Genomic DNA, 25,990 nt, shown 5'->3' with positions numbered 1-25,990 from the left:
GTCCGCTGCATCTGGAGACAAACGATTTATTAACAGAAGTGAAAGATCTACTTAAATCACATTAACCTAATTTTAACAAATTGGATCTTTGTTCCAAAATTGACTCTTTACATCCCAACGCTCTGGAAGCCAAGATAAAAACAGTTCCAGCAAAAAAAGAGTAAAGGATCCAGTGGAAGAGTGAATTCAGACATTTGAATTTTCCAAGTTGAATTTTTTTTTATTGACTTAAAAGTAAAGGTAGAGACAGTGTAACGCAAAATACATAGAAAAAGAAATACAATACTGAAATATGGGGGACCATCAATGTGCATCCTGCCCTCCTTTGGCCACATAACACCTTTATGACCTAGGTATCATTTTGAAATGTTTATTTGGGCGACAGACTGTCAGTGCTGTAATATGGCTTGAATTTTGTGAAACATTTCAGCATCTAGAAGCAGAACATAAGTAGTGTTACAACTTGTAGCTGTGTCTACAAACATTTTATTGTTACTTTATTGAACCATTTCCTGTAAAAGTAGCAGCCAGTTACTGGATAAAGCAAATTAGTTTTTATTTTAACCACCAAGCCATACTATTTGTAATTAACATTAAAGCAAATTCCAGTATTTTGAAATTGCACACCGAAAAGAGAATTACAACAAGGACCATTAAAAAAACTGCTAAAGTATGACATCACTGTACAATAAAAATAATTTGCTCTGCTGACCCTTGCTTGAAACCAGTCAAGCATGTAAAATATTATGTTTATACAATGGTCATTTTTTTATTTGAGCACCGAACATCAGGAAAAGCCTGTACATTTACAACACTGTAAATCATTGCACAAACCAATGGAAATCTTCAATTTTTTATGGGCAGAATGTTCTGCATTTCACATTGTACAGCTCTTATGTTTGGATGAAAGATAACAGTTATGTTAAAAAATGTTTTCTGACACAAAGCTTCCTACCAACCTCTTACTTTGGGATATTATGTTTACATATAGATGATTGGAGTAACTACTTTGTAACAGTGAGCTAAAAAAAGAGAAAAGAAACAAAGCTGGTGTAACGTTAAAAGTTGTTCTTCTCTCCACACTGAAATTGTGCAAAACTTGAACTTGCCTGAAGTGAGAGAAGCTGCACATCTGTTACTAATCACAACAATCATCACTGATTCAGTCAACAATAAAAGAACGCTAATACAGGTGCATCCTAATAAACTGAAGTAACATGAGCAACTGGATGTTTTTTTAGTAAGTCCACATAAAACACATAAAATATAGAAACTCATTACACACTGTGTGATATATTCCAATTTTTGATTTCGCTAAAGCTAATCAAAACCCAAAATTGAGTCTTTCAGACTTCAATCTAGGACAGCGCACAATACCGGTAAAAAAGGATTTTAATTCGGAAATATTTGTTCTGTCCGATATTGAACAGAACATGTATTCAGTAACTTGACTGAGATTCTTAGGCAAGAATTTTAACATAAAATGATCTAAAATGTGACTTTCTGGCTTTGACAATTTACTCTCTAAACCCCATAGAAATAGAGCTTTCTAGATTCTCTATGGGGTTCTGGTCTGATAAGTTTGCTGTCCATTGAGACACAGTGATACTATGGTCATGGTATTATTGGCAGTGTCAGCAGCTGTCAACTCCTCATCTACAAAACACTGTCTGCAGAAGGAGGCACAAGGCTCTAAAAGTTTCTGGTAGACGGTGTGTTGACTTTCGGCCTGACGAGCCACGAGGAACCAACAGCAGATGAAACGGCTCCATAAATTATCACTGACTGAAAAAAAATCGCACTGGACTTCAAGAATCTTTAGTCTTCCTCCAGTCTCTGGGCCCAAAATCAAAACTGACCTCACTTTCTATGTCTCTATTTCTACTATGACTTAATACAAGAAATGCAACAGTTTTAAGCCATAGGTGGCTGTGGTGGAAGCATTGGCTCTCTGCAGCCCAGTCTATTTCTTTTAAGCCTACAATTATTCATGTGACTAGTGTACCTTCTTTTTTTAAAACACACTTTTTCTTTCCACTCAGTTTTTGCACGTAGACAAAGCACTTTGAACATCTGACTTTTTTTTTTAGCAATGCCTTTCTGAGTCTGTCAGTGAAATGTGCAGGACATAAAGTTGTGCATTTCCATAAAATATGAGCTTCCTCTGTTAATCTGAAATTAGAAACATTTAGATTTTTCTGTTATTCAGATGCACCTGAATGTAAGTTTTTAAAATTACAAACAACATTAATACTTGGCAAAGATATATGTTAAAGAAAAATGTTAACCATACACGAAAGCTCAGATGAAATTAGTGAACGTCCCCACTACACTCATGAAATTCTTAAGTTATTTAGGATCCTTTTTTCCCTGCTGCAGAATAGAAACTGGCAAGATATGAACACCTACTAAGCCTACAGCTGCATATACTTTGTAAGCACTGAAGCTATACTTTGCATATATTTTGAGGCACTGCATCCTTAAAGGCATGGGTGCTAACACACCCGTAAATCAGGCACACCCTGCAACTTGGGCTAAATGCCGTCCCAGTTTTCAGCCCAAGTTATGGGAACGTGATACAGAGGCTGTGATTGACACGTAGCCACAAAAGCGAGTATGATTTCTTACAATATCTAGATAAAAATAAAAATAAGTAAACATCATGAAACCTCTACAAAAAAGGGTCTATTATTGCTGGTTCGTTTGGCTGGGTATTTTTAAAGTATTTATTAAAAAAAATTTACCTATAAATAAAACAAGTAGTGAAGTGGCAGAAAGATTGCTTTTCTTTACATTTACACCATTGGTGTATTATTTTGTTCTCTTCTGGTTACATTTAAGTGAATCATAAGACCTACGGCTTTTTGCTCAGGTAGTTCGAGGGGATCCAGCCCTCTACATCTTCTCCTACATTTTTACAGAACCACCAACCGCTGCTGTTTTTTTCCAGAACTTCAAACACCGTCCCCACCTTGAAGCTTGACGTTTGCTCATCCCCTTCAAAGTCCGCCACGGCTAGATAGAGCTCATCCTTACTGGGCTCCTTGAGTAACGGCGGAAGCTTGTCCTTGGGTGGTCCGGACTTTTCAGGTTTCATCTGGGGCTTGGGAGGAATGGGAGCTTTATTCCCCTTGGGGTCGTCTTTGTCTTTGATTGAAGGTGGTTGAACAAACGCTTTGGGTTTTGGGGGAGGAGGCCTGTTGAGTTGTGGTGGTGGTCCAGGCTTGGGAGTCTCTTGCGGTTCTTTCAGAGAAGGAGGCTTGTTTTCGGTTGGGCTGGATGGATCGGTCTTCTTTGGAGGAGGAGGTCTTTTTGGAGCCATGGCAGGAGGTCTCTGAGGAGGCTCCTTGTGTGGGGGCACTGCTGGTTTTGGAGGGGGGGATGATTTCTCCTGGCTAAGACCATTTATGTGTTTGGGAGGGAGTTTTGGCTCATCAGAGGACTTGCTGTTATTGAGCACAGGGATGTGGATGGGCGAAGAACTGGAGGGTGAGCTGCTTCCTGCTGCTGAAGAATCATTCTGATGGTTTCCCTCAGAAGAGCCAACATCCGCAGCTTTTGATGGCCTCAACTTGCTCCTAAGGTTGGTGATGTCCACTTTGTTTTCTGCTGGTGGATCAGGTTTGGCAGCTGGAACGGGCTTCGGTCTGACCACCGGCTTACCCTTCATAAAGGCTGCAGGTCCTGCAGGCTCTGGTTTCTCTTCCCGGTTCTCTGCTTTCGGTTTTGGTGGCTGTTTGGGAACAGGTTTCAGATTAAACTTCTTTACCTCTTTAACAGAGACTTTGTGGCCACACTCAAGACCCATTTCATTGCGAAGAGGAAGAGCTTTGCTCTTATCTTCCTTTTTGATCTCTGGTGGCTTCTCTGGCTTGAAAGGGGCAGATTTGGGGGTAACAAGAGGCACGATGACTCCCGGTGCTGGTGGTTTTGGAGGCAACGGCTTGCAATGATCAGGTTTTGGCTTCTCTGCCGCCTCCAACTCAAAGCTTTTATTAATAGACTCCCGTCGAGGTGGCAGAGCTGGTTTCTCTTCTGCTGGAGGGGCAGCTGGAGCTGGGGGCAAAGGCCCAGCGAAGGCCGGAGTCGTCTTGTTGGCATTGGATTTCCAGTCTCTCAGCTTTGGGCGGGCAAAGGAGTCAGAGGCTGCGGTTGGCTCATCTGGTAAAGGCTTAGACCAGGTATCATCATTGGCACCACCATCCTCAAGCCTGAGTTTCTCCATCTCATTGGGTAAAGGAGCAAGAAAATTGGGTCGCAGGGCATTACTGGTCTTCTTGTACTTGTCGATGAAAGTGGCTGGGGCCCAGCCTTCTTTCTCATCTATCTGGATGTACCACCAACCACTTGTATTCTTCTCAACCACCTATTAGGGAAAACGGTTAATAATTCAATAAAACTTTTAAAGTTTATAATACTGTAAATTGACTCAGAGAGGCTTTGGTAGACCCACCTCAACTTTGACCCCTGCTTGGAAGCTAATCCCATCTGGAATGGTCGTTTGAAAGTCAGCTATGGTGTAATACTCTTCCTCGACCTTTGGTGGAACGGGTGGCTTAGGTAAGTTTGCACCACGTGGCTGTGGAATAGAAGAAACATACAAACAGATTAGCTGTTAAACTTATGGATTCTATGAGTTTCTGACATCAAAATGTTACATCTTACAATGGTTAGATCTCTGCGTGGAGGAAGTCCGTGTCTTGATCCCACTTCTGTGAAGGGAAAAGGTGTAGAATAAGGATATATGTATGTATGTAAGTGGCAACACAATTACACTATGCAAAACCAGATTTTACTGAACAAAAAAATGAAAATTGTAACTTGTAAGGTGATCAACTAGGAAGGGTGTTTTTAACCTACTTACTAATTTTGTTGTTATCAGAGAAAATAGAGAGCCTGTTTTCCTTCTGGTTGTCTCTTGATGCATTGTTCTGCAGGTTCTGTTTGGAAACCCCTTCCAGGTCATTTGTACTGGCATGAGCTGCAGCGCCTGCTGATTGCCTTTGGCTTTGAATATCAGACTTTTTCAGGTAGGAGGCCGGAGCCCAGCCCTCACGGCCTTGGTACCTGGATTGGAGTAACGTAAACACTGAGTGGCATTAAATGAGACATATTTCTACTAAACTTAACAATGTAAGAATAAATCAGATTTGTTCATGTAAATTACATTAAGATATAAGCTTTTGAATGATTTTTATTGTTAGTCAAGTATGCTATTCTAATCTATGATTTTAGATCTTAAACATTCAATTGATGTTCCTGCAGCTTGTTTTCAGAGTCAAATATTTATTCACTCATTTTCATGTATGATGAATGATGACTTCATGTAATCATCATTCTTATAAAATAATTACATAAATTATCTATATATTGCATGAATGATGACTTCATGTAATCATCATTCTTATAAAATATTCTTATAAAATAATTACATAAATTATTTATATATTGCATGAGCATAGACATCATGTTCTGAATTTATTTACAGAACTTTCTAAGGTCCAGAGTGATTTCCACATTTCCGGATGTGAACATTAGTTAATGACTTGCAGGAATCAAACTCGTTTTATTACCTGATCTTCCACCAGCCTTCCAAGTTCTTCTGAATAACCTCGACTATCATGCCTCTTTCCAGGTCGATCTCATCCTGATCTCTGGCTGAGTATGGGTAAATCACAGAGTACTTTTCTTCTGTTGGAATAAAAGCACATAGTGTTACATGTAAGAACAGTATCAAGTAAAAAAAGAAAATGTATCATAAAAGTTGGAAAGAAAATCACACACTTGCATATCTGAATAAAAGCAACAAGAACCATCTCTGATATTTCTGTTGCTGTGAAATTGGTTGACTTATTTCTGAACGCTTAAAACCTGGCTTTAATTATGAGAAGACCAAAAGACCCTTCCTGATAAAACTGTTAAAATTTAAGTAAAGAAAGTACAATCTCCAATCAACGTAATGAGGCAAGGCACGAGGAGCATCTTGAAAAAGGACAAAAAAGAAAAACTTACAAATACACAACACGCAAAACAGACACAGATATTCCACAAATAACTACGCTACAGGACAAACTGAGGAGCAACAACCAATTTAACTTCAATTATAAGTAATTGCTAATGTACTAAAAATCAAGCTGTTATCAGTGGTTCTTACTATTAATTAATATGAGTACATTTTGTATTTCAGTTATGAACTGTATGTCAGTTTTTAAAACATACAGAAATGAACAAACCAAAATGCATGAATTTATTTTGCATGCCAGGATCACTCATGCAACACACATGCATCTACAAGAACAAACATGGCTGGGCAGGCAGAACACACACACACATAAAAACACACACACACACAGGCACACACAAACATTCAGTTAAAAAAGGGAGGAGGAGGGGTTGAAAGAAAGGCGTGCGCTCCACCTTGCCCAAAGCCTGTGCTGAATAGATCCCCTAAAGTTCTGCGCCGACCCACGTGCCTTGGCAGTGACCAGAACCTCCGAGGCACTGACATCCCAGCACGGTAAGTGGGGCAAAATAGGAAGTAAGCATTACAAATGGTTTACGATGATGTTTACATTTTAACTATAAGTAGCATCAGTTCTGATAAACCCAGAGCAGTGTTTCTCAAACGTTTTCAGGCCGAGGAATACTTATCCCACTTAACAAACACTCATGGACCACCTAATTTTATTTGCCCCCCCACTGACACATCTTAATATATACAACCTGAAATGAAAATATTAGTCTCTTAACTCGTTGTATTTGTTCTAATGTGAAGAGTGGCGCCATTTTGTAAACATGACTGGTCACAATAAAACCACAAATAAGTCATTTTGAGTTATTTACAGATTCTGAAAGTATGGACTCTAAGCTTTCTAACCACAAACGTTCTTTACTAACAATGTTCTGTTCACCAGTAACCTTTTAGGGCTATTTGGAATTTAGAACCATGAAAAATATACTTGTGTTGCATTGTCAAAAACAAGCGGTCAGTAGATAGCTCAATATAAATTATTTTATTTTAGGTGTTTTAGATGCAGTTAGTCAGCGTGGGGCGCAGCTCTGTTCACGGTCTCGTCACTGTCGTATCATGTTCAGCACATCCATAGGCCTACATGTGCATGCCTGCAGCTTGCTATGCATCGTAAGCATTCAAAACCAAAAGTTCTGCAACTCACCCTGAGAAACTTTCCACTGGTATCTTCAGGCTTATTTTTTGAGTGACAATCCTTTGGTAAGCTAACTGTAGCGTCGCACTTTGAGCTCACATTACGGCAAATAAACGCTTGTTTACATGCACATAGTGGTCCACAGGTGGTACCAGAAAAGAGTTTGAGAAAGACTGATCTAGAGACTTTATTCATTTACTGACAAACTCTTCATCGTATGCTTACGATTTTCATCCATCCGTTAAAGAGACAATATTAGATTGTATGCCCCTGCTAATTTTTTTCTTCAAGCTTTTTAAAAATGACCATTTCCACCAGACTTTAAATTCACTTTTTAAACCAAACAATTGCTATTTGGTCATCAATGGGTGATAGCAACTCCTCATAAGTAAAGCATGATAGTAACAGTCAGAAAAAAAATCAACATGTGGCTCCATTTGGAAATGATGCTGTTTAGCTTTTGGGGCTCAGAGTAGAACATAAAATCAGCGCTCAGACATGAACTTTTATGTACCTTCTTCTCCTGGAATTGTGAAGTCGTCAGGGTCGTCCTGAGCCTCCAGGCAGGTGGCGGGAACCCAGCCCTGAGCATCGTCTGAGCTCACAAACCACCAGCCTAAATCAGCAGAAAACAAACACATTAACATGCAAATGCATTTCCTAAGACTAGGACTCCCAATTCAAAAAGTTTACATTTAGCACTCTCTTTTCCTAACAACTGTTACTAATGAGCAACAAACTAGCAACCTATGAGCAATCAGCAGATAATGACACTATATGAAACAATGGAGAATAGCACTTGCCAGATTCATTTTTCTCAATGACTTCCACTGTCTGACCAACATGCAGACTGATTTCGGTGCTTTCTTGTTTCTCATAGTCTGTTACTGCCACATATTGTTCAAGGAAGAGTGCGTCTGCAGAGGTGGGGTCTCCTATTGAAAGAGCAGAGAGTAACAGATTCATTTGATTTCTTCTCCTCTTTCCTCCTTTTAAAACAGGATATACATGAAATCTTGACAAACTATAAAAAAGCCTTCGCTCAAAACCTCCTCTTCTTCCCCAATCTTTAGTAAAGTCAGCTAATATGCTATTAAAGAAAAGCCCTTGAACTTGTCAAGATAAGATTGCATCTCTGTGCTTTGGGGGGTTTGACATTTAAAGGTTTTCTCTGTCATTGACCAGTTGCTATATGCCCTTTTCAAAATGTCAGATTATAAACGGTTCACAAAAAATTTGCCAAAAATCATAAAAAACCAAATATAACTGTCAGGTGAAGGTTTTATGAGTGCAAAAACTTTCAGGTGAAATGAGCGAAGGCTTATCTATGGTATGGGTATCTGTTTAGCATGAGATGGATGAAGTATATAATTAGAAAGATACAGTGAGCAAAATACTGAGCCAACAGTGGAGCAGAAGGGACATATGGAGGAGGACGGTGTGATTGGAGACGGTGTGGGAAGTTATTTTAATCATTTACATGGATATGATTTCAGTGAAGACAACCAAACACACACAGGACCCACCACCAATGTTAGCAACAAATTAGCATCAGAAAAATCTACTTCCACAAACAAGCGTTTGAAACTGGGAACAAGTGACAACTTAGCTTAACATGTGAATGTAAATGTAATTCTAATAAATGTCATTTTCTCAGTAAGAAATTCAAATAGTAACCAAATATTTATTTACAGCAGAACTGACAGCTGCTAACCTAGCTTAATACTGCAAACATATTTAATAATAATGTGTGAATAAAAAGTACAAAAACAATAGCTTACAGTTTTTAATATTTTATATCCCCAAATGCATTTGGTGTATAAACATTTACAGCAGTAGTTGTTTATGAAGATTAGCTAAAAAAAAAAGCCTACCATTTCAAAAAAGACTATTTCAAAACTACTAAAAATGTCCATCACACCATTTCTAAATGTTTAAAATCATTGTAATATGATGCCACAAAAAGTCAGGTGGAGTTTTTTTCTGTCTGAGCATAGAGTAACAAAGCACAACATGCTTAAATAAAGGAATTTAGGTAATTTTGTTTCATTTTTGTGTAAATGATACCTTAGCATTTTTAAAAACAAGGTTATTGTACCATGAGAAAGGTAGGGAAGTACCTAAATAAAGGTTATTTAGCTAAACTGCCATCTGGATACTTGCCAATCGAAGCATAGCAAAGCTACAATATTCATCTGGCACATTCGTAATACATCATAACCCATCACGAACATTCAAAATGGCCAAATAATAGCGATTTTTTTTACAGTCTGTAACACGAAACAGGAAGACAATGATTCTTTAAATCACCAAATACATGATTTATTTTTTTAGACACACAATGAGCCACAAGCCTTCAGCAGAGCCACATCCCACCTGCCCAGGCCTGGCAAGGAGAGGGGGAACACACCACTAGCAACCCACCGGGTTACACACACAGCACGGCAAAGCATGACAGTGTGTTTACTACCTCGCTTTAGGAAAGTAGTCGCTCTCTCCACAAACCCTGATGAAAAGGAAAATGAATGGAGAAGAAAACTGAAAAAAAATAACATGGATGCAACTTAAGAACAGTAGGTCACTGAGGGGATATAGAAAATGTGAAAAGGTAGAGAAAAACAGCATTCAAGATGGTTGCTTTGATACAAGTGCTTTGACCTGCAAAAAAAGTTTAGATAGAAAATGTTGTGATGGAATAGTTGTTCCAAAGAAGACAAATAATCCTAAACCCATTTATTTGAATAAAACTGCCACTAGATGGTGCTAAAGTCAATTGTGTTAACCATTCATTTCCATAAACTATTTATATCCAAATACTATTTTACAATTCCATTTACTTTTATTTATAATAAAAGAAAATTGCTCAATATTCAGTAATATAAGTTTATTTTTATTCCATACACTTAAAACATGTAAAATATGTAAGCAAATAACACTTTCATAAAGGGGTCTTACCTGACTTCTTCTTTCCAATGGGCTCCCTGTTAAACAGAGACAATGCATTACTTCAAAAAGAAAATGAAATAACTTTACAAAAAAAAATTCACATTAAATTCATATAATGTATAATGCCATTGCTGTAAATTGTTTTATATTAAAGCTTTTCTAGAGTAAACTGAATCCTAACAATTCTATTTTTGATCAACACACCGATGTTTAAAAAGTAGACAGATCACTTACAAGAACATGTGCTATACAAAAAATAGTTTCTAGATTTATCTTAACTTGATGCAGCAGACACATTAGAGGATGTTTCCATCTACAACCAGACCAACATGTTTAAAGATACACTTGAAAAACGAGCTCTAATATTTGGCTCGATGTTAAATTCAATACAGCATCTGCTGTGTCTGCTTTAGACATTAGCCAGATAAATAGGGCATCACTCCGCAGCAGCACTCAGGAGTTGATTCAGGGACCAGGCAATAAAAAAATCACTTCTGGCTTTGGCTTTGGATTTCTCTCTTTGTCTACCTCTCCATCTTTCTTATCTAAACATTTCTCCAGTGCTTTATTGCCTTCCATCATTTCAACTTTTCCACTTCTCATTTTTCATGTCTGCCTCTCTCACTCCGTCATCGCCCATTATAATTATTCCTGGGGATCACTCCTTACACATTTTCTTGCATTAATACAAATTTTTCTCTCTCTTTCTCCCTCTCACAAAGCATTGTTTGATCAGTAAAACTGCTATATTATCTGGAATCAATACAATTTTACCCATACGACTTCTAATTGAAGTACTAAAAAAAGAAACAAAAAGGCAGCCAAAAAACAACAAAACAAAAAACCCACACAGGAAACAGGTCATAATTATTATAGGAAAATCTGTCCACAATTTTCATTATATTATTTTTTTAACTAAAGTGAGACTATGCTCATATACAAACTGGGCAGTCAGGAAATGCTTCCACAGAGCCGGTTCCAGGACTGAGTCAGGGTCCAGGAACGGATCAGTTCCACCACTGAGGCTCAGGCTGCTCACAGAAAACAGCTACTATCTTAACACAAACTCCTTGCAGAGCAAGACAAAATCATCATTTATGTCAGAAGCTGTGATTGGAAATCAAAAACACATTTATGTTAGTACTACAAAGCTAACATCTATCTTCAAACAGTGAAGACCACATTGTGGCAGGAACAGGTTCAGGTGGGAAACCCAGACATCTCAACACGCTGCAGCTACACCTATGTTCTAGTAAATTTGAATATCATTAAAACGTTAATTTAAGAAGTAAAACTCACAAATTATATAGATTTATTCTATGCAGCATTACATTTATATATTTATTTCTATTAATTTAGATTAGTATTACACCAAATCAAAATACCACATTTTGTTTCTTCAAAATGTTTAATATTACATAAGACCAGCAATAGTACAGAAATGTTTGTCTACTGAAATGTATGTCTATGGTCTGCACAGTATAATTAACCTAATACTTGTGTACCTTTTCCTCCCACACTTCTTTCTTCCACTCAGTTTTACTTTAATTGTCAACTATCTGGGAATATACAGTTATATTATAATATAATCTAGGAATCAGCTTTTATGTTGCATCCTTTTTGTGGAGGATGTAAATACTGTATGTCCTTTAAATAAATTAGTCTGTGTAATGTGTTTTATAAGAGTTGCATTTTCTGAATTGAATTACCTACTTTTTAAATTTAATCCAAATATATCGGGAGAAATCTGTAAATAAACTTCAACATTTTTACAATCACTCTAACCCTATCTATTAAATCACTAAGTCCTTTAGTCCTCCACAGTTTTAACTTTTTCTGCCGTAGTCTCACTTGTTTTGCAACACTTCCTTTTCTGTTTAGATTTCTCCTTTTCACAGTGATCTCTTCTGGCGTTATAGCCATCTACTTCCCCTTTCCAGCCAACTTCTCCTGTTCCTCTCCTCCCTCCTGCACTTAAGGAAAAAGTGCAGGATTGCATGTCATGTCTTAGTAGAGTGGATTTATAGGCTGTGATAAATCTTCGCCTGGCTACTGTGTCTGCACACCAGCCTTGTTGTCAGAAAGCCAGACAATAGGCTGCACTAATACAGGGCTGTAATCCAATTTCAATTAAGACAAACCAAGGACCTTTCTATATTCGTCTTCCTCAAGTACACTCCCCATGTTTCCTTTCTCGCCTCCATAGAAATAACTGGATGTTTTGTATGAAGAGTAAGGCGGAACGTTTTTGGCAAACTCCTCAGAGAGAACAGGAGACAAGAGAAAAAAGAGCGAGACGTCTGAGGTGTCTGAAAAACACAAATCAACAACCTGCTAGCAAGTTTTTGATTCCTTCACATTCAGAAGGTATGTGTGATTTAAATCAGAAAACTGTCAAGAACATATTCCCTCTTCAAGTGGTTCTAAAAATATCACTTCCATGACACGTATTTGCCTTCTGCTCAGTATATCTGAAGTGAAGTTATTCCTCTGCCTCCTTCAATAAAAGAGAAAGAAGAAAGCAAACCTCAAAATGACTTCCACATTATAGATGGCAACACAGCAGGCTCATTTAACATTCATTCCCCACAGCAGCTCGTATTGATTGTCCTTGGTCAACAACCCCCAGCTGTTCACTCAGTGTCACTTCACAGCAGATAGTCAGATCCAAAACATGAAATAAAAACTATGCAGCTTTCTGTTCGTTTACATTATACGATATATTTCCATGAGTTTTAAGAGGATAACATGGAGGAAAACAGCAGATGCCCAAGGACCAGAACACAAATCGAGTGTTCTGATGATCCATTGTTCATGTCACTACTGAAAACAAAAACTTTAAAAGGTTTACTGTCTATATTATGGAGAGAGCCTTTCCGAAATAAAATTAGGACTTCAAAAGACCAAGCAACATGCTGTAAGTCAAAGTTTTTAATGAAATAAACACACAAGTTGTGTGTCTTCTGCTGCTGCACCTTTATAGCATACTGCACAGTTGATGTCACACAGATAGTTTCTGTATGATAAAATTATACAGAAGTGATGCCCCTCAGACTCATTTTGTACCCCACAGAGGAACAGAATGGTATTACAATCCTGCTGTTAGAGAGACCACTCTAAACTAATTACTTTAAACTCTAAGCTAGTTTAACATAGAATAATCCAAATGTTAGGCAGAGCAGAGAGAATCTATACATATTCCACCTTCCACTCTGTTTGTGGTTTTACTGCTGGCCCATCATATGGATATTGATGTAAGTCACAAGAGTATTTGTCTGTTTCCTGCCTGCTGAGGAAACTTCAACAACACACATCAATGTTTGATGATGTGGGTCAAAACTAACAACCTAGGTGACAACTGTTGAGAACAAACATATCAGTGGTCGAAATGAGAACTTGACCTCTCATTTAAAGGAGCTGGTAATCTTTAATTTATTGAAACCCAGATGTGTGTTGTGTTCTGGTATTTTGAGCCCATTAAAGTCATTCAGTGCTGAATATGACTAAAAATGTTGAGTTAGATTTAGAGAGACAAAACGTGTTAGGAAGCAGCCTGCAGTCTCAGCTGGATTATGCTGGAGCTGCAGCTACATGCTAAAGTGCTAACTCAGCACTTGAAACAATGACTAAATGGGTTTCTACTGGGAAAAAACCCAACAGGAAGCAGAGTGACATTATGAAATCACATTCATTAGAGGGTGTAATGAATGCTCATTACCAACAGAATGGGTTGCAAATGCACACAGGATATGGCCTGAGCCACAGAAACAGTCTTTTTTCATTGTTCATGAGTTCATGTCTGAGCTGCTTACTCTTTGGGTGGGTTGAGGTCTTCAGGTCTGGTCTCAAAAAATACTCGGACTTCCTCACATTGGGAGATGTAGACTGGCAGCTGGATCAAAGCCTACAGGAAGGAAAATTAGAAAAAGACATGAAACATATAGTTTTACTCTTTGTGGATGACATTTCTTTGTATATAATCACTAAAAGTAAACAAGAAGATGAACTGAAGATTTATAAAATAGCATTCCCATTTAAAGCTATGACATTTTGGAGATGAGCGTTATCTTATGATGGGGGAGGTCCAGTTTGGTTTTGGCCCTCCAGCATGGATTTATGCTGAATTATGGTGCTAGGAGAGCTTCTGCTGCTGATCTACTTGTTATTTTTTTTTGCAAAGTACCTGGAGATGACATGGCACCATGTAAATAAACTGGACTGAATTGAATTGCTGTTAAAATATTAACACTTTAAAACATGTTGACAGAACTTGACTGAACTAGTTCTTTATATTGTAATATTTTGGAGTTGCCATATTCTGATCTGTTTAGCATCTGCTTTGGGATTTTGGTTAATTCTACGGTTCAGTGTGTGGTACGTTCATTCACTTTTTTTCACAAGACAAGAGTCTGCCTTTTTAAAATAAGCAGTGAAGCAGCATTTTGTGTTTTGTATTTCACTTATCCTTCTCTTTGGTTGTAAGTCTATATCCCCCACTTCCAACAAATCTGTGGAGGATTTCTAACAGCAGACCGTTTAGTCCTGACAATCAACTTTAGATGAAAAACAAACACCATTCAGTCTCTGTTTACTGCTGTGTCTCCTTCTTGCCATCTCTCACAGCCTGTCATGCTGTCACTGAAATCTTTTTTTTATTTTTTCGCCATCAAAATGCTGTTTTATCATCTAACCTTTCACTTTTTCACCATCTGATGGGCAGCGGTGAAGCAGATAATCACCTCAACAGCATGACGACGAAGAGAGGAAACAGTTCTGCTGCCAACAGCTTGGTGCATGAGGACTGTCTCTGATTTCAGATAAAGCCAGGCAAGTCCTCCATTTGCAGGCAAGCCGGAGCTCAGTGCTATCCATCAAGCTTCCCCTGCTGCTCTCCACCTCTGATTTTAATACTCCTAAGTGTTTCAGTTTTGTCCTTCAGAGGAACAGTGTCAACCTCTAACAACGGCTGTCATCCACTGACGTAAAGTCAGGGCTGATGTGGAATGAAAGCCGAAGGCCCAATCCGAGTGTCCTTGTCGCATCTGCTGCATTTGGCTCGTCGTAGTTAAAAGCAGCCGTTTGGCTTGGACTCAAACACAGACTGCAATTCTTGCAACTGACAAGGCACTTTTTTCTTCTTTACAAAATATAAGCATGCTTATGAGCACATACAAGAGCTTTTATACACAGTGCATATCTCATAACCCTGAGTAATGGCTTCATTTGTAAAATACAAAAGCCAAGTATCTCATTTTAAATTTGCAAGAGGTTTTCACCAGGGGAGGGCGATAACATTACATCCTGCAGGTGCAGTGCCTCAGGTCAGAGTGCACTGCGAACCAGTTGTCCTCTCTTTGGATTTATTTATCTCCTGGAGTCAGTCTGTGGCCCGTCCACTCATTATGATTCTCCCCAGGGAGGAGACAGGAGAGCGGCTCAGCGTAAATTACATTAAATGGACTTTATGGATGTTCTTTGCAGGGGGGCCCATTAAGGTAATTGTGAGTGCTTGTGTCTGTGCGTGTGCACGTGACAGTGAGCATGTGTGTATTCCCCAAGCAAAAATATAATGAAATTGAAAGAAATACTTCTCATGAGGGACAATGCAATGGGGCTGTATGGCTGAACAGTAACTTTTTGAATTTAATTTTTACAATCTGTTACATAAGGTAAAGTGATAATGTAAACTTTTTGCAAAAGTATTATATATTTATTTATTAATATGATAAACCAACACAAAGTAGGTAAAAATTAGTGATAGAATTAATTGGAGGCCCATGGTAACTAGAGCAGCTGCAGATTCATAGTTCAGGTTGGGAAATGTTTTGACCAGACAACTGTTAGTCATGCACTCCTCAAGTCTATCTCATGTGGTAGAGTGACCAATAAACATTGTTGAAAGAAGGGTTACAGAAGTTCTGCTTGGAGTTTTTTGAAAGTCACGTGGAACATGTGTAAGAAAGTCATCTGGTCAAATGAGGAAATATTAACATTTTGGCCTCTATTACCTTTAACATATCACTAAAACATAAAACTTTGAGTTGGCATCACCATTTAAGTAGGTTTCTTTATAGAACCATAATCCTGGACTGCATGTGTTTTTGCTGTGCTGTGCTGCGCTGTGCACTTCACCAGAAGAGTGCGGCTGTTACTGAAAGACGGGTTTATAGCTGATCCGTTGAACAGGGGGTGGAGCCTAAAGCCTGCTCAAACACTGTTGGCACCTTTGTGCGCCACCAAACTGGATGACTTGGAAGGTGNGTTATGTAAAAAAAAAACCTCAATGACTCCATTTTCTGTTTACTGGTAGTTCTCCATAGTTTTATTCAAAATCTATTGGTATTTGATTCACTATTGGTTCTTTAAAAGAATTACCACAATTCACACGAACGCAGCTGGATCATTGTAAATGTAAACTCAGTCTGAGTTTCATACAAAATCAAAGCTCATGACTTAAGTCGGTGCTAAAAAAAAAAAAAAAGTAAAATAATTTTCTGGATCTGTGAGAATTATTATTATTACAAATAAAACAGCATGTAGAAATAAAAAAAAAACTCGTCTAACATACTCGGGTCTATAAATCCTCCATGTCTATCCACCATCAGGACTTTTCCAGCAAGACTCTAAGGCGAACCAGAAAGTTTGTTGTGGATGGCGTGGAGCTGAGCGTGACCACCTCAAAGATCATCCGGGACGATGAGAAGAAAGATGAGGAGATGAGATTTCTGAGGTAAACACATTTTTAGGTGTCCATGTTCAGCACTTCTCATATTGATGAAAAGCTCCAGGTCCTGCTGCTCTGTGGTTTTCTGTAAATATATTTTGAGTGAATTCATTTTTGAGCATGTAGATCGCTCTTTGATAAGTGACTATGTTGCTTCTTACTTTGTTTTCAGTTTGAAAACAATTTTAGCCTGAAATTTGAGGAAGTATTCACCTCTGGATGAAGCTTTGTGGGTGTTCTGTTTAATGAATCTTTGACACAGTAGTGCCATCTAGTGTTCATTACACAAAACTGCATTTGAGTGTAGTCTATATCTGTTTAGGACTTTGAAAAAAGGAGAAACAAATGACATAACTACAATGCGTTGTCATGTTTTGTCTGTCTTAATTTTTTCAACTTGATCTCAAAGATTTATTTAAATTTTTGCATTTTCTTTTTGACTTGTAAAAATACATATCCTGTTTGTGTGTGTGTGTGTGTGTGTTTAGGCGTCAGGAGCTGCGTGAGCTCCGTTTTCTGCAGAAGGAAGAGCAACGCGCTCTGTCTGTTCTCAATGGAAAGCTGGAATCCCAGAGGGAGCAAATCCAGAAACGCTTTGACCAGGAAATAAATGTGAGTTCATAGTTAAACTGCAACCTGACACAGAATCTTTTCTGGAAATCATTTTGAAACCCACATATTAAATTAGTTTATTAACAAAATCAGCTGTAAAAGGTTTGACTTGGCATACAGCATTTTGTTGCTGTACCAATAAAATTTGGTGTTTTATTGAACATCTATGTCAGAAAGTAACACCATTTAGCATAAATATAACATAGATGGAAAATTATACATGGTTTTGTAATGATTTTACAAATAAAAATCTGAAAAGTGAAAACAGAAGTTTAGAGAAGGGTTCCATTTTAAAATATTTTGGGAATCTCAAATCATTGTGCAATCTGTCTTCTGAAAATGGAAAGAGTTGAGAGTGCAAACCTAGCTTTCGGCTGACCCCTTGAACAGAGCATGGTGGTGGCAGCATCATGCTTAGGAAACACTCTTTTTCTTCAGCAGGGACAGCTGGTTAGAGTTGAACATAAATGGAGTGAAATGCTGGACCACCTTATAAGAAACCCTCAGAGTTTTGGAAAGAAAAAAAAAATCCCAGATACTTCCCACTCAATCTGACGGACTTTAAACTAATTTCATACAGTAAGATTTTGACCTCTAGATGGATGAAGTCTCACCAATAGGTGAATCTAAAAGCATTAACTCACAGGCACTGAGTGCAAATACTTGGTAGAGTTTACAGCTGGTTGTTGGTCTGTGACAGAAAAAAATCCATGGATTTTGACTTTTTAATGTAGCAAACAATTGAAAAGCTCAGACAGAATAAACTCTTTTCCTGGGTGCTGTAGCTCTGTCCGTATTTTTAAGTGTTTGTCTCCTGGTACATCTCAGGCCAAGAAGAAGCATTTTGATACAGAGCTGGAGAATCTGGAGAAACTTCAGAAGCAAACTATTGAGAAGATGGAGACAGAACACAGCCTTAAACTCAAGGAAGAAACCAAACGCATCAAAACAGAACAAGACCGAGAATACCACAAATTCATGGATCAACTGAAACAGAAGAAGAAGGAGGTTTGATTCAACTGCACATTCCTGCTTTTAGTCATTTCACTGTATAAAATTCAGGATTAAACATGGAGCAGTGAAATGCATAAAACCTGGAGCACTGAGCAGCTGGATGATTTCTGAACTGAAGTATTTATTGCTTAGGTTAAACATTCAGTTGACAAGATGTCTCGGAGTGAGCGAAAAGACACCTTAAAGCAGCGCATGAGCTTCTTCCAGGAATCAAAGATGAAGCAGGTAAGCTGAAGGATCCCAACGTGTTTGCTTAAACTTTTTAAAGACTTCATAACTGTCAAACTTACCTTTTTTGATGTTTGTTTTTTTTTAGGAGGAGAAATTTGTGGCGGACCAGAAGAACTTCCTAGATACAACACTGAAAATGATCCTCTCCAACAACAAGAGGGAGATCGCAGAAACCGAGAGAGAATGTCTCAACAAGAAGCAAGAACTCATCAGAGGTACAGTAAACTGCTAACACTAGTAAAGCCAAAGTCCTGTGCATTTTGGACAAATTAGCATGATGATTATTTCATGATTAGAGCGAGAGGCCACGTTATGGGACATGGAGGAGAAGAACCTCTTAGACAAACACCAGCTGCTGAAGCAGCAAATGAAAGACCAGTACTTCCTTCAGAGGCATCTACTCCTAAAGAAACACGAAAAGGTTAGTGGACTGGATGTATGTCCACCTGCCGTCCCATGTACCGTTAATGAGCCAAATTAAAGGAAATCCTCGATTTTTGGTACATTTTTCAAGTCTGGGTAAATGTTTTCTGTCTACAGGAGCAAGAACAAATGCAGTCCTACAACCAGCGCATGATTGAGCTGCTGAAGAACAGGCAGCAGCAGGAGAAAACCCGGATGCCAAAAATCCAGCGCAATGAGGCGAAGACTCGCATGACGATGTTCAAGAAGAGTCTGCGCATCAATTCGACAGGCAGCGCCTCAGAGGACAGAGAAAAGGTCAAGCAGGTTGGTCTGCCTCTGCCGCCTTTCTGCCCTACAGAACATTTATGAGTCGGATTGTTAGTGACCCACTCCCTTCCCTCTCGCGTGGCTGTTCAGTTTTCTCTGCAGGAGCAGAAGCGGCAGAAGGCAGAGAGGCAGCATCAGCAGCAAAAACATGAGAACCAGCTGAAGGAGATGATGGGCCAGTGTGAAAGCAACATCAGGGAGCTGCAGCAGCTGCAGGTGGATAACGGCTCCCTCTCCTCTGATTGTTTCTTTTTTTTTCATGATGATCTTTTGGGTTCTGTCATGGGTATTTTTATTCCAGTTTCAATTGTGTGCCTATTACAAACTAACAATCTTTTCTGTCTTTCAGAATGAAAAGTGCCACATGCTGATTGAGAATGAGACTCAGAGGCTGAAGCATCTGGATGAGCAGCATGCACAGCAGATGAAGGAGTGGAGGGAGCAGCTGAGAGTCAGGAAGAAGGCGAGTGTTTCCCTCTTGACCTCATCGTAAAGTCAGCTTTGTAGCTCTAAACAGCAGAATGCTTGAGTTGTTAAAAAGTAAAATTTTTTTGGAGACATTCTGACATGGTGTACTCTGGACTTCAATTTTGTAGGAAATTGAGGATGAGCTGAGTGCGAAGAAAAGGGACCAGGAAGCTTTCTTCATGATGAAAGAGAGCGTAGATAATTCAAACCCCAGCTCTCCCCACAAACTCTCTAAGTTTGTGCCTTACTTGGACTCGTCCACCATATGAACAGAGTGGCGGTGACGTTGCATCTACCTGAGTTCTGCACAGAAGTGTGTTCCAGACGCCTGCTGCTTCTGGTTTCATTTGCTTTAGGAATGACAAAACCCAAAACTTTCCTTGGATTTCCATGTTGCTTTAGTCAATATTTATGTTGTAGCTCGATTTTTATTTTATCTTTAGTTGTTTTTTTTATGTAATTGAAAATTAAGATGCCAAATTTTCAGTTTTTAACTGTGCATCTAAAGAAAAAAACATCCTTCATGTTCAACGTTCCCCAACCAGGGAAGTTTGATGAGTGGAAGGGATGCATTCAGTCCTGGGAAATTAATAACTAATCAAAATTATTTTCAGTCTGACTATTGTTTTATATATATATATATATAATTCTTCCCAGCTGTTTTGACTGTTCTAACCATTAACCTCTCGTTTTTGTCACATAGCTGCCAACGCCTTATTTATTTTTCTACTGATAAAGGTCATGATCTTAATTAACACTGTAAATTGAAAGTTTTTTGTATCTTTTCTGTTTAACAACCATGATTTGAAGGACGGCTTTAAATTCATCTCTCAAGTGGGATGTGAGGTGGAATCCAAAGTTATTTGAATTGAACCATTTTTTCTTTAAAAAAGAACATGTAGATTATTATTTAGCTCAGTTTTATCAAACAAAGGAAGACATATCTATCAGATAGTGTTGCTTATTTTCTTTTATTTACTGTATAACTAGTTACACTGGATGGGAACTGACAAAACCAAAGTAAAATATGTTTTTTTTTTTATATTATTTTTCATGGGTGATTTAAATATTAGGTGTGCAATTATATCCAGTGCAGTTAATGAACTGCTTCTAACCAATGTGCAATACTGTATGGATGTCGCTAAGTTCAGAATATTTTTTTTTTTTACTTTTCTTTGCACTAAGAGGAGGAATAATATAAAAACGTAAATTCCTAAAATAGATTTTTCCAGCCTTTTGCAAAAAAAAAGAAAAAAAAAGATAAATGAGTGTAAAAATAGAATTTGGCCTGCAGAGTTGCACTGAATCAGGTACAGCTTAACTGCTCTTTCATTGGTGATTTCCGTTGCTTCATCTGTGTATTTCTTGGTTTACATAATGTTATTTGTATGAAAGGGGTTGTGAGTATGTATGAAAATCATGAGATGGAACCACTGGTGTAAATAACTCAATAAAATCCTTTTTTAAAAAAAGAAAAAAAAGTGTAAGTGCTGATTTGTTCTTTTTATTCAAAGAATATGAAAGGAAAGCAATGTGCAAATATCAATGTATTTATATAGAACATAAAAATAAGTGATTAGCTTTTCAGTTTAACAGTCCAGTGTAAATGTGATGATTTTAAGCTTCAAAATAGTTTTTGCATAAACTTGTTTTGAGATTGTTGTTTCAAGACAGTTTGGTCCTGGCTGCTCTCTGACTGACCTTTAGTGTTGGCATCAGAGTCCGCTGCATCTGGAGACAAACGATTTATTAACAGAAGTGAAAGATCTACTTAAATCACATTAACCTAATTTTAACAAATTGGATCTTTGTTCCAAAATTGACTCTTTACATCCCAACGCTCTGGAAGCCAAGATAAAAACAGTTCCAGCAAAAAAAGAGTAAAGGATCCAGTGGAAGAGTGAATTCAGACATTTGAATTTTCCAAGTTGAATTTTTTTTTATTGACTTAAAAGTAAAGGTAGAGACAGTGTAACGCAAAATACATAGAAAAAGAAATACAATACTGAAATATGGGGGACCATCAATGTGCATCCTGCCCTCCTTTGGCCACATAACACCTTTATGACGTTGTGGGTATCATTTTGAAATGTTTATTTGGGCGACAGACTGTCAGTGCTGTAATATGGCTTGAATTTTGTGAAACATTTCAGCATCTAGAAGCAGAACATAAGTAGTGTTACAACTTGTAGCTGTGTCTACAAACATTTTATTGTTACTTTATTGAACCATTTGCTGTAAAAGTAGCAGCCAGTTACTGGATAAAGCAAATTAGTTTTTATTTTAACCACCAAGCCATACTATTTGTAATTAACATTAAAGCAAATTCCAGTATTTTGAAATTGCACACCGAAAAGAGAATTACAACAAGGACCATTAAAAAAACTGCTAAAGTATGACATCACTGTACAATAAAAATAATTTGCTCTGCTGACCCTTGCTTGAAACCAGTCAAGCATGTAAAATATTATGTTTATACAATGGTCATTTTTTTATTTGAGCACCGAACATCAGGAAAAGCCTGTACATTTACAACACTGTAAATCATTGCACAAACCAATGGAAATCTTCAATTTTTTTATGGGCAGAATGTTCTGCATTTCACATTGTACAGCTCTTATGTTTGGATGAAAGATAACAGTTATGTTAAAAAATGTTTTCTGACACAAAGCTTCCTACCAACCTCTTACTTTGGGATATTATGTTTACATATAGATGATTGGAGTAACTACTTTGTAACAGTGAGCTAAAAAAAGAGAAAAGAAACAAAGCTGGTGTAACGTTAAAAGTTGTTCTTCTCTCCACACTGAAATTGTGCAAAACTTGAACTTGCCTGAAGTGAGAGAAGCTGCACACCTGTTACTAATCACAACAATCATCACTGATTCAGTCAACAATAAAAGAACGCTAATACAGGTGCATCCTAATAAACTGAAGTAACATGAGCAACTGGATGTTTTTTTAGTAAGTCCACATAAAACACATAAAATATAGAAACTCATTACACACTGTGTGATATATTCCAATTTTTGATTTCGTTAAAGCTAATCAAAACCCAAAATTGAGTCTTTCAGACTTCAATCTAGGACAGCACACAATACCAGTAAAAAAGGATTTTAATTCGGAAATATTTGTTCTGTCCGATATTGAACAGAACATGTATTCAGTAACTTGACTGGGATTCTTAGGCAAGAATTTTAACATAAAATGATCTAAAATGTGACTTTCTGGCTTTGACAATTTACTCCCTAAACCCCATAGAAATGGAGCTTTCTAGATTCTCTATGGGGTTCTGGTCTGATAAGTTTGCTGTCCATTGAGACACAGTGATACTATGGTCATGGTATTATTGGCAGTGTCAGCAGCTGTCAACTCCTCATCTACAAAACACTGTCTGCAGAAGGAGGCACAAGGCTCTAAAAGTTTCTGGTAGACGGTGTGTTGACTTTCGGCCTGACGAGCCACGAGGAACCAACAGCAGATGAAACGGCTCCATAAATTATCACTGACTGAAAAAAAAAATCAGACTGGACTTCAAGAATCTTTAGTCTTCCTCCAGTCTCTGGGCCCCAAATCAAAACTGACCTCACTTTCTATGTCTCTATTTCTACTATGACTTAATACAAGAAATGCAACAGTTTTAAGCCATAGGTGGCTGTGGTGGAAGCATTGGCTCTCTGCAGCCCAGTCTATTTCTTTTAAGCCTACAATTATTCATGTGACTAGTGTACCTTCTTTTTTTAAAACACACTTTTTCTTTCCACTCAGTTTTTGCACGTAGACAAAGCACTTTGAACATCTGACTTTTTTTTTTAGCAATGCCTTTCTGAGTCTGTCAGTGAAATGTGCAGGACATAAAGTTGTGCATTTCCATAAAATATGAGCTTCCTCTGTTAATCTGAAATTAGAAACATTTAGATTTTTCTGTTATTCAGATGCACCTGAATGTAAGTTTTTAAAATTACAAACAACATTAATACTTGGCAAAGATATATGTTAAAGAAAAATGTTAACCATACACGAAAGCTCAGATGAAATTAGTGAACGTCCCCACTACACTCATGAAATTCTTAAGTTATTTAGGATCCTTTTTTCCCTGCTGCAGAATAGAAACTGGCAAGATATGAACACCTACTAAGCCTACAGCTGCATATACTTTGTAAGCACTGAAGCTATACTTTGCATATATTTTGAGGCACTGCATCCTTAAAGGCATGGGTGCTAACACACCCGTAAATCAGGCACACCCTGCAACTTGGGCTAAATGCCGTCCCAGTTTTCAGCCCAAGTTATGGGAACATGATACAGAGGCTGTGATTGACACGTAGCCACAAAAGCGAGTATGATTTCTTACAATATCTAGATAAAAATAAAAATAAGTAAACATCATGAAACCTCCACAAAAAAGGGTCTATTATTGCTGGTTTGTTTGGCTGGGTATTTTTAAAGTATTTATTAAAAAAAATTTACCTATAAATAAAACAAGTAGTGAAGTGGCAGAAAGATTGCTTTTCTTTACATTTACACCATTGGTGTATTATTTTGTTCTCTTCTGGTTACATTTAAGTGAATCATAAGACCTACGGCTTTTTGCTCAGGTAGTTCGAGGGGATCCAGCCCTCTACATCTTCTCCTACATTTTTACAGAACCACCAACCGCTGCTGTTTTTTTCCAGAACTTCAAACACCGTCCCCACCTTGAAGCTTGACGTTTGCTCATCCCCTTCAAAGTCCGCCACGGCTAGATAGAGCTCATCCTTACTGGGCTCCTTGAGTAACGGCGGAAGCTTGTCCTTGGGTGGTCCGGACTTTTCAGGTTTCATCTGGGGCTTGGGAGGAATGGGAGCTTTATTCCCCTTGGGGTCGTCTTTGTCTTTGCTTGAAGGTGGTTGAACAAACGCTTTGGGTTTTGGGGGAGGAGGCCTGTTGAGTTGTGGTGGTGGTCCAGGCTTGGGAGTCTCTTGCGGTTCTTTCAGAGAAGGAGGCTTGTTTTCGGTTGGGCTGGATGGATCGGTCTTCTTTGGAGGAGGAGGTCTTTTTGGAGCCATGGCAGGAGGTCTCTGAGGAGGCTCCTTGTGTGGGGGCACTGCTGGTTTTGGAGGCGGGGATGATTTCTCCTGGCTAAGACCATTTATGTGTTTGGGAGGGAGTTTTGGCTCATCAGAGGACTTGCTGTTATTGAGCACAGGGATGTGGATGGGCGAAGAACTGGAGGGTGAGCTGCTTCCTGCTGCTGAAGAATCATTCTGATGGTTTCCCTCAGAAGAGCCAACATCCGCAGCTTTTGATGGCCTCAACTTGCTCCTAAGGTTGGTGATGTCCACTTTGTTTTCTGCTGGTGGATCAGGTTTGGCAGCTGGAACGGGTTTCGGTCTGACCACCGGCTTACCCTTCATAAAGGCTGCAGGTCCTGCAGGCTCTGGTTTCTCTTCCCGGTTCTCTGCCTTCGGTTTTGGTGGCTGTTTGGGAACAGGTTTCAGATTAAACTTCTTTACCTCTTTAACAGAGACTTTGTGGCCACACTCAAGACCCATTTCATTGCGAAGAGGAAGAGCTTTGCTCTTATCTTCCTTTTTGATCTCTGGTGGCTTCTCTGGCTTGAAAGGGGCAGATTTGGGGGTAACAAGAGGCACGATGACTCCCGGTGCTGGTGGTTTTGGAGGCAACGGCTTGCAATGATCAAGTTTTGGCTTCTCTGCCGCCTCCAACTCAAAGCTTTTATTAATAGACTCCCGTCGAGGTGGCAGAGCTGGTTTCTCTTCTGCTGGAGGGGCAGCTGGGGCTGGGGGCAAAGGCCCAGCGAAGGCCGGAGTCGTCTTGTTGGCATTGGACTTCCAGTCTCTCAGCTTTGGGCGGGCAAAGGAGTCAGAGGCTGCGGTTGGCTCATCTGGTAAAGGCTTAGACCAGGTATCATCATTGGCACCACCATCCTCAAGCCTGAGTTTCTCCATCTCATTGGGTAAAGGAGCAAGAAAATTGGGTCGCAGGGCATTACTGGTCTTCTTGTACTTGTCGATGAAAGTGGCTGGGGCCCAGCCTTCTTTCTCATCTATCTGGATGTACCACCAACCACTTGTATTCTTCTCAACCACCTATT

At 38.6% G+C, this 25,990-nt stretch overlaps 3 protein-coding genes across 7 annotated transcripts in view; 1 reads left to right on the top strand and 2 right to left on the bottom strand.

Moving 5' to 3' along the window:
* Positions 1–193: 193 nt before the first annotated feature.
* Positions 194–14,908, bottom strand: LOC103144903 (SH3 and PX domain-containing protein 2B-like). The gene is made up of 12 exons (XM_007562072.2): positions 14,819–14,908; positions 13,925–14,016; positions 10,122–10,147; positions 9,637–9,672; positions 7,970–8,101; positions 7,681–7,782; positions 6,418–6,501; positions 5,574–5,691; positions 4,865–5,067; positions 4,666–4,712; positions 4,454–4,579; positions 194–4,366 (listed from the first exon to the last, which is right to left on the bottom strand). The coding sequence occupies exons 1-12, from the start codon at positions 14,906–14,908 to the stop codon at positions 2,855–2,857; spliced, it is 2,568 nt and encodes an 855-aa protein (XP_007562134.1). The 3' UTR covers positions 194–2,854.
* Positions 14,909–16,659: 1,751 nt separating this feature from the next.
* LOC103144885 (serine/threonine-protein kinase 10-like) lies at positions 16,660–21,358 on the top strand. The gene is made up of 10 exons (XM_007562053.2): positions 16,660–16,842; positions 17,325–17,448; positions 18,277–18,456; positions 18,595–18,687; positions 18,779–18,908; positions 18,990–19,114; positions 19,234–19,422; positions 19,516–19,641; positions 19,775–19,888; positions 20,022–21,358. The coding sequence occupies exons 1-10, from the start codon at positions 16,700–16,702 to the stop codon at positions 20,160–20,162; spliced, it is 1,365 nt and encodes a 454-aa protein (XP_007562115.1). The 5' UTR covers positions 16,660–16,699; the 3' UTR covers positions 20,163–21,358.
* A 448-nt stretch (positions 21,359–21,806) lies between these two features.
* sh3pxd2b (SH3 and PX domains 2B) overlaps positions 21,807–25,990 on the bottom strand; it is a 35,999-nt gene continuing 31,815 nt past the window's right edge. For all 5 annotated transcript variants that reach the window (XM_007562049.2, XM_007562051.2, XM_007562050.2 and 2 more), the window contains one exon: positions 21,807–25,985. In XM_007562049.2, the coding sequence (XP_007562111.1) occupies positions 24,474–25,985 (1,512 nt within the window). In that variant the 3' untranslated portion in view covers positions 21,807–24,473. The remainder of the gene's footprint in view (positions 25,986–25,990) is intronic.

The sequence above is a fragment of the Poecilia formosa genome, unplaced genomic scaffold, assembly GCF_000485575.1.
Source record: "Poecilia formosa unplaced genomic scaffold, Poecilia_formosa-5.1.2 Scaffold133, whole genome shotgun sequence".
Lineage (NCBI taxonomy): Eukaryota > Metazoa > Chordata > Actinopteri > Cyprinodontiformes > Poeciliidae > Poecilia > Poecilia formosa.
Note: the sequence above shows the minus strand (reverse complement) of the source record. Positions and strands in the feature narration are given on the sequence as shown.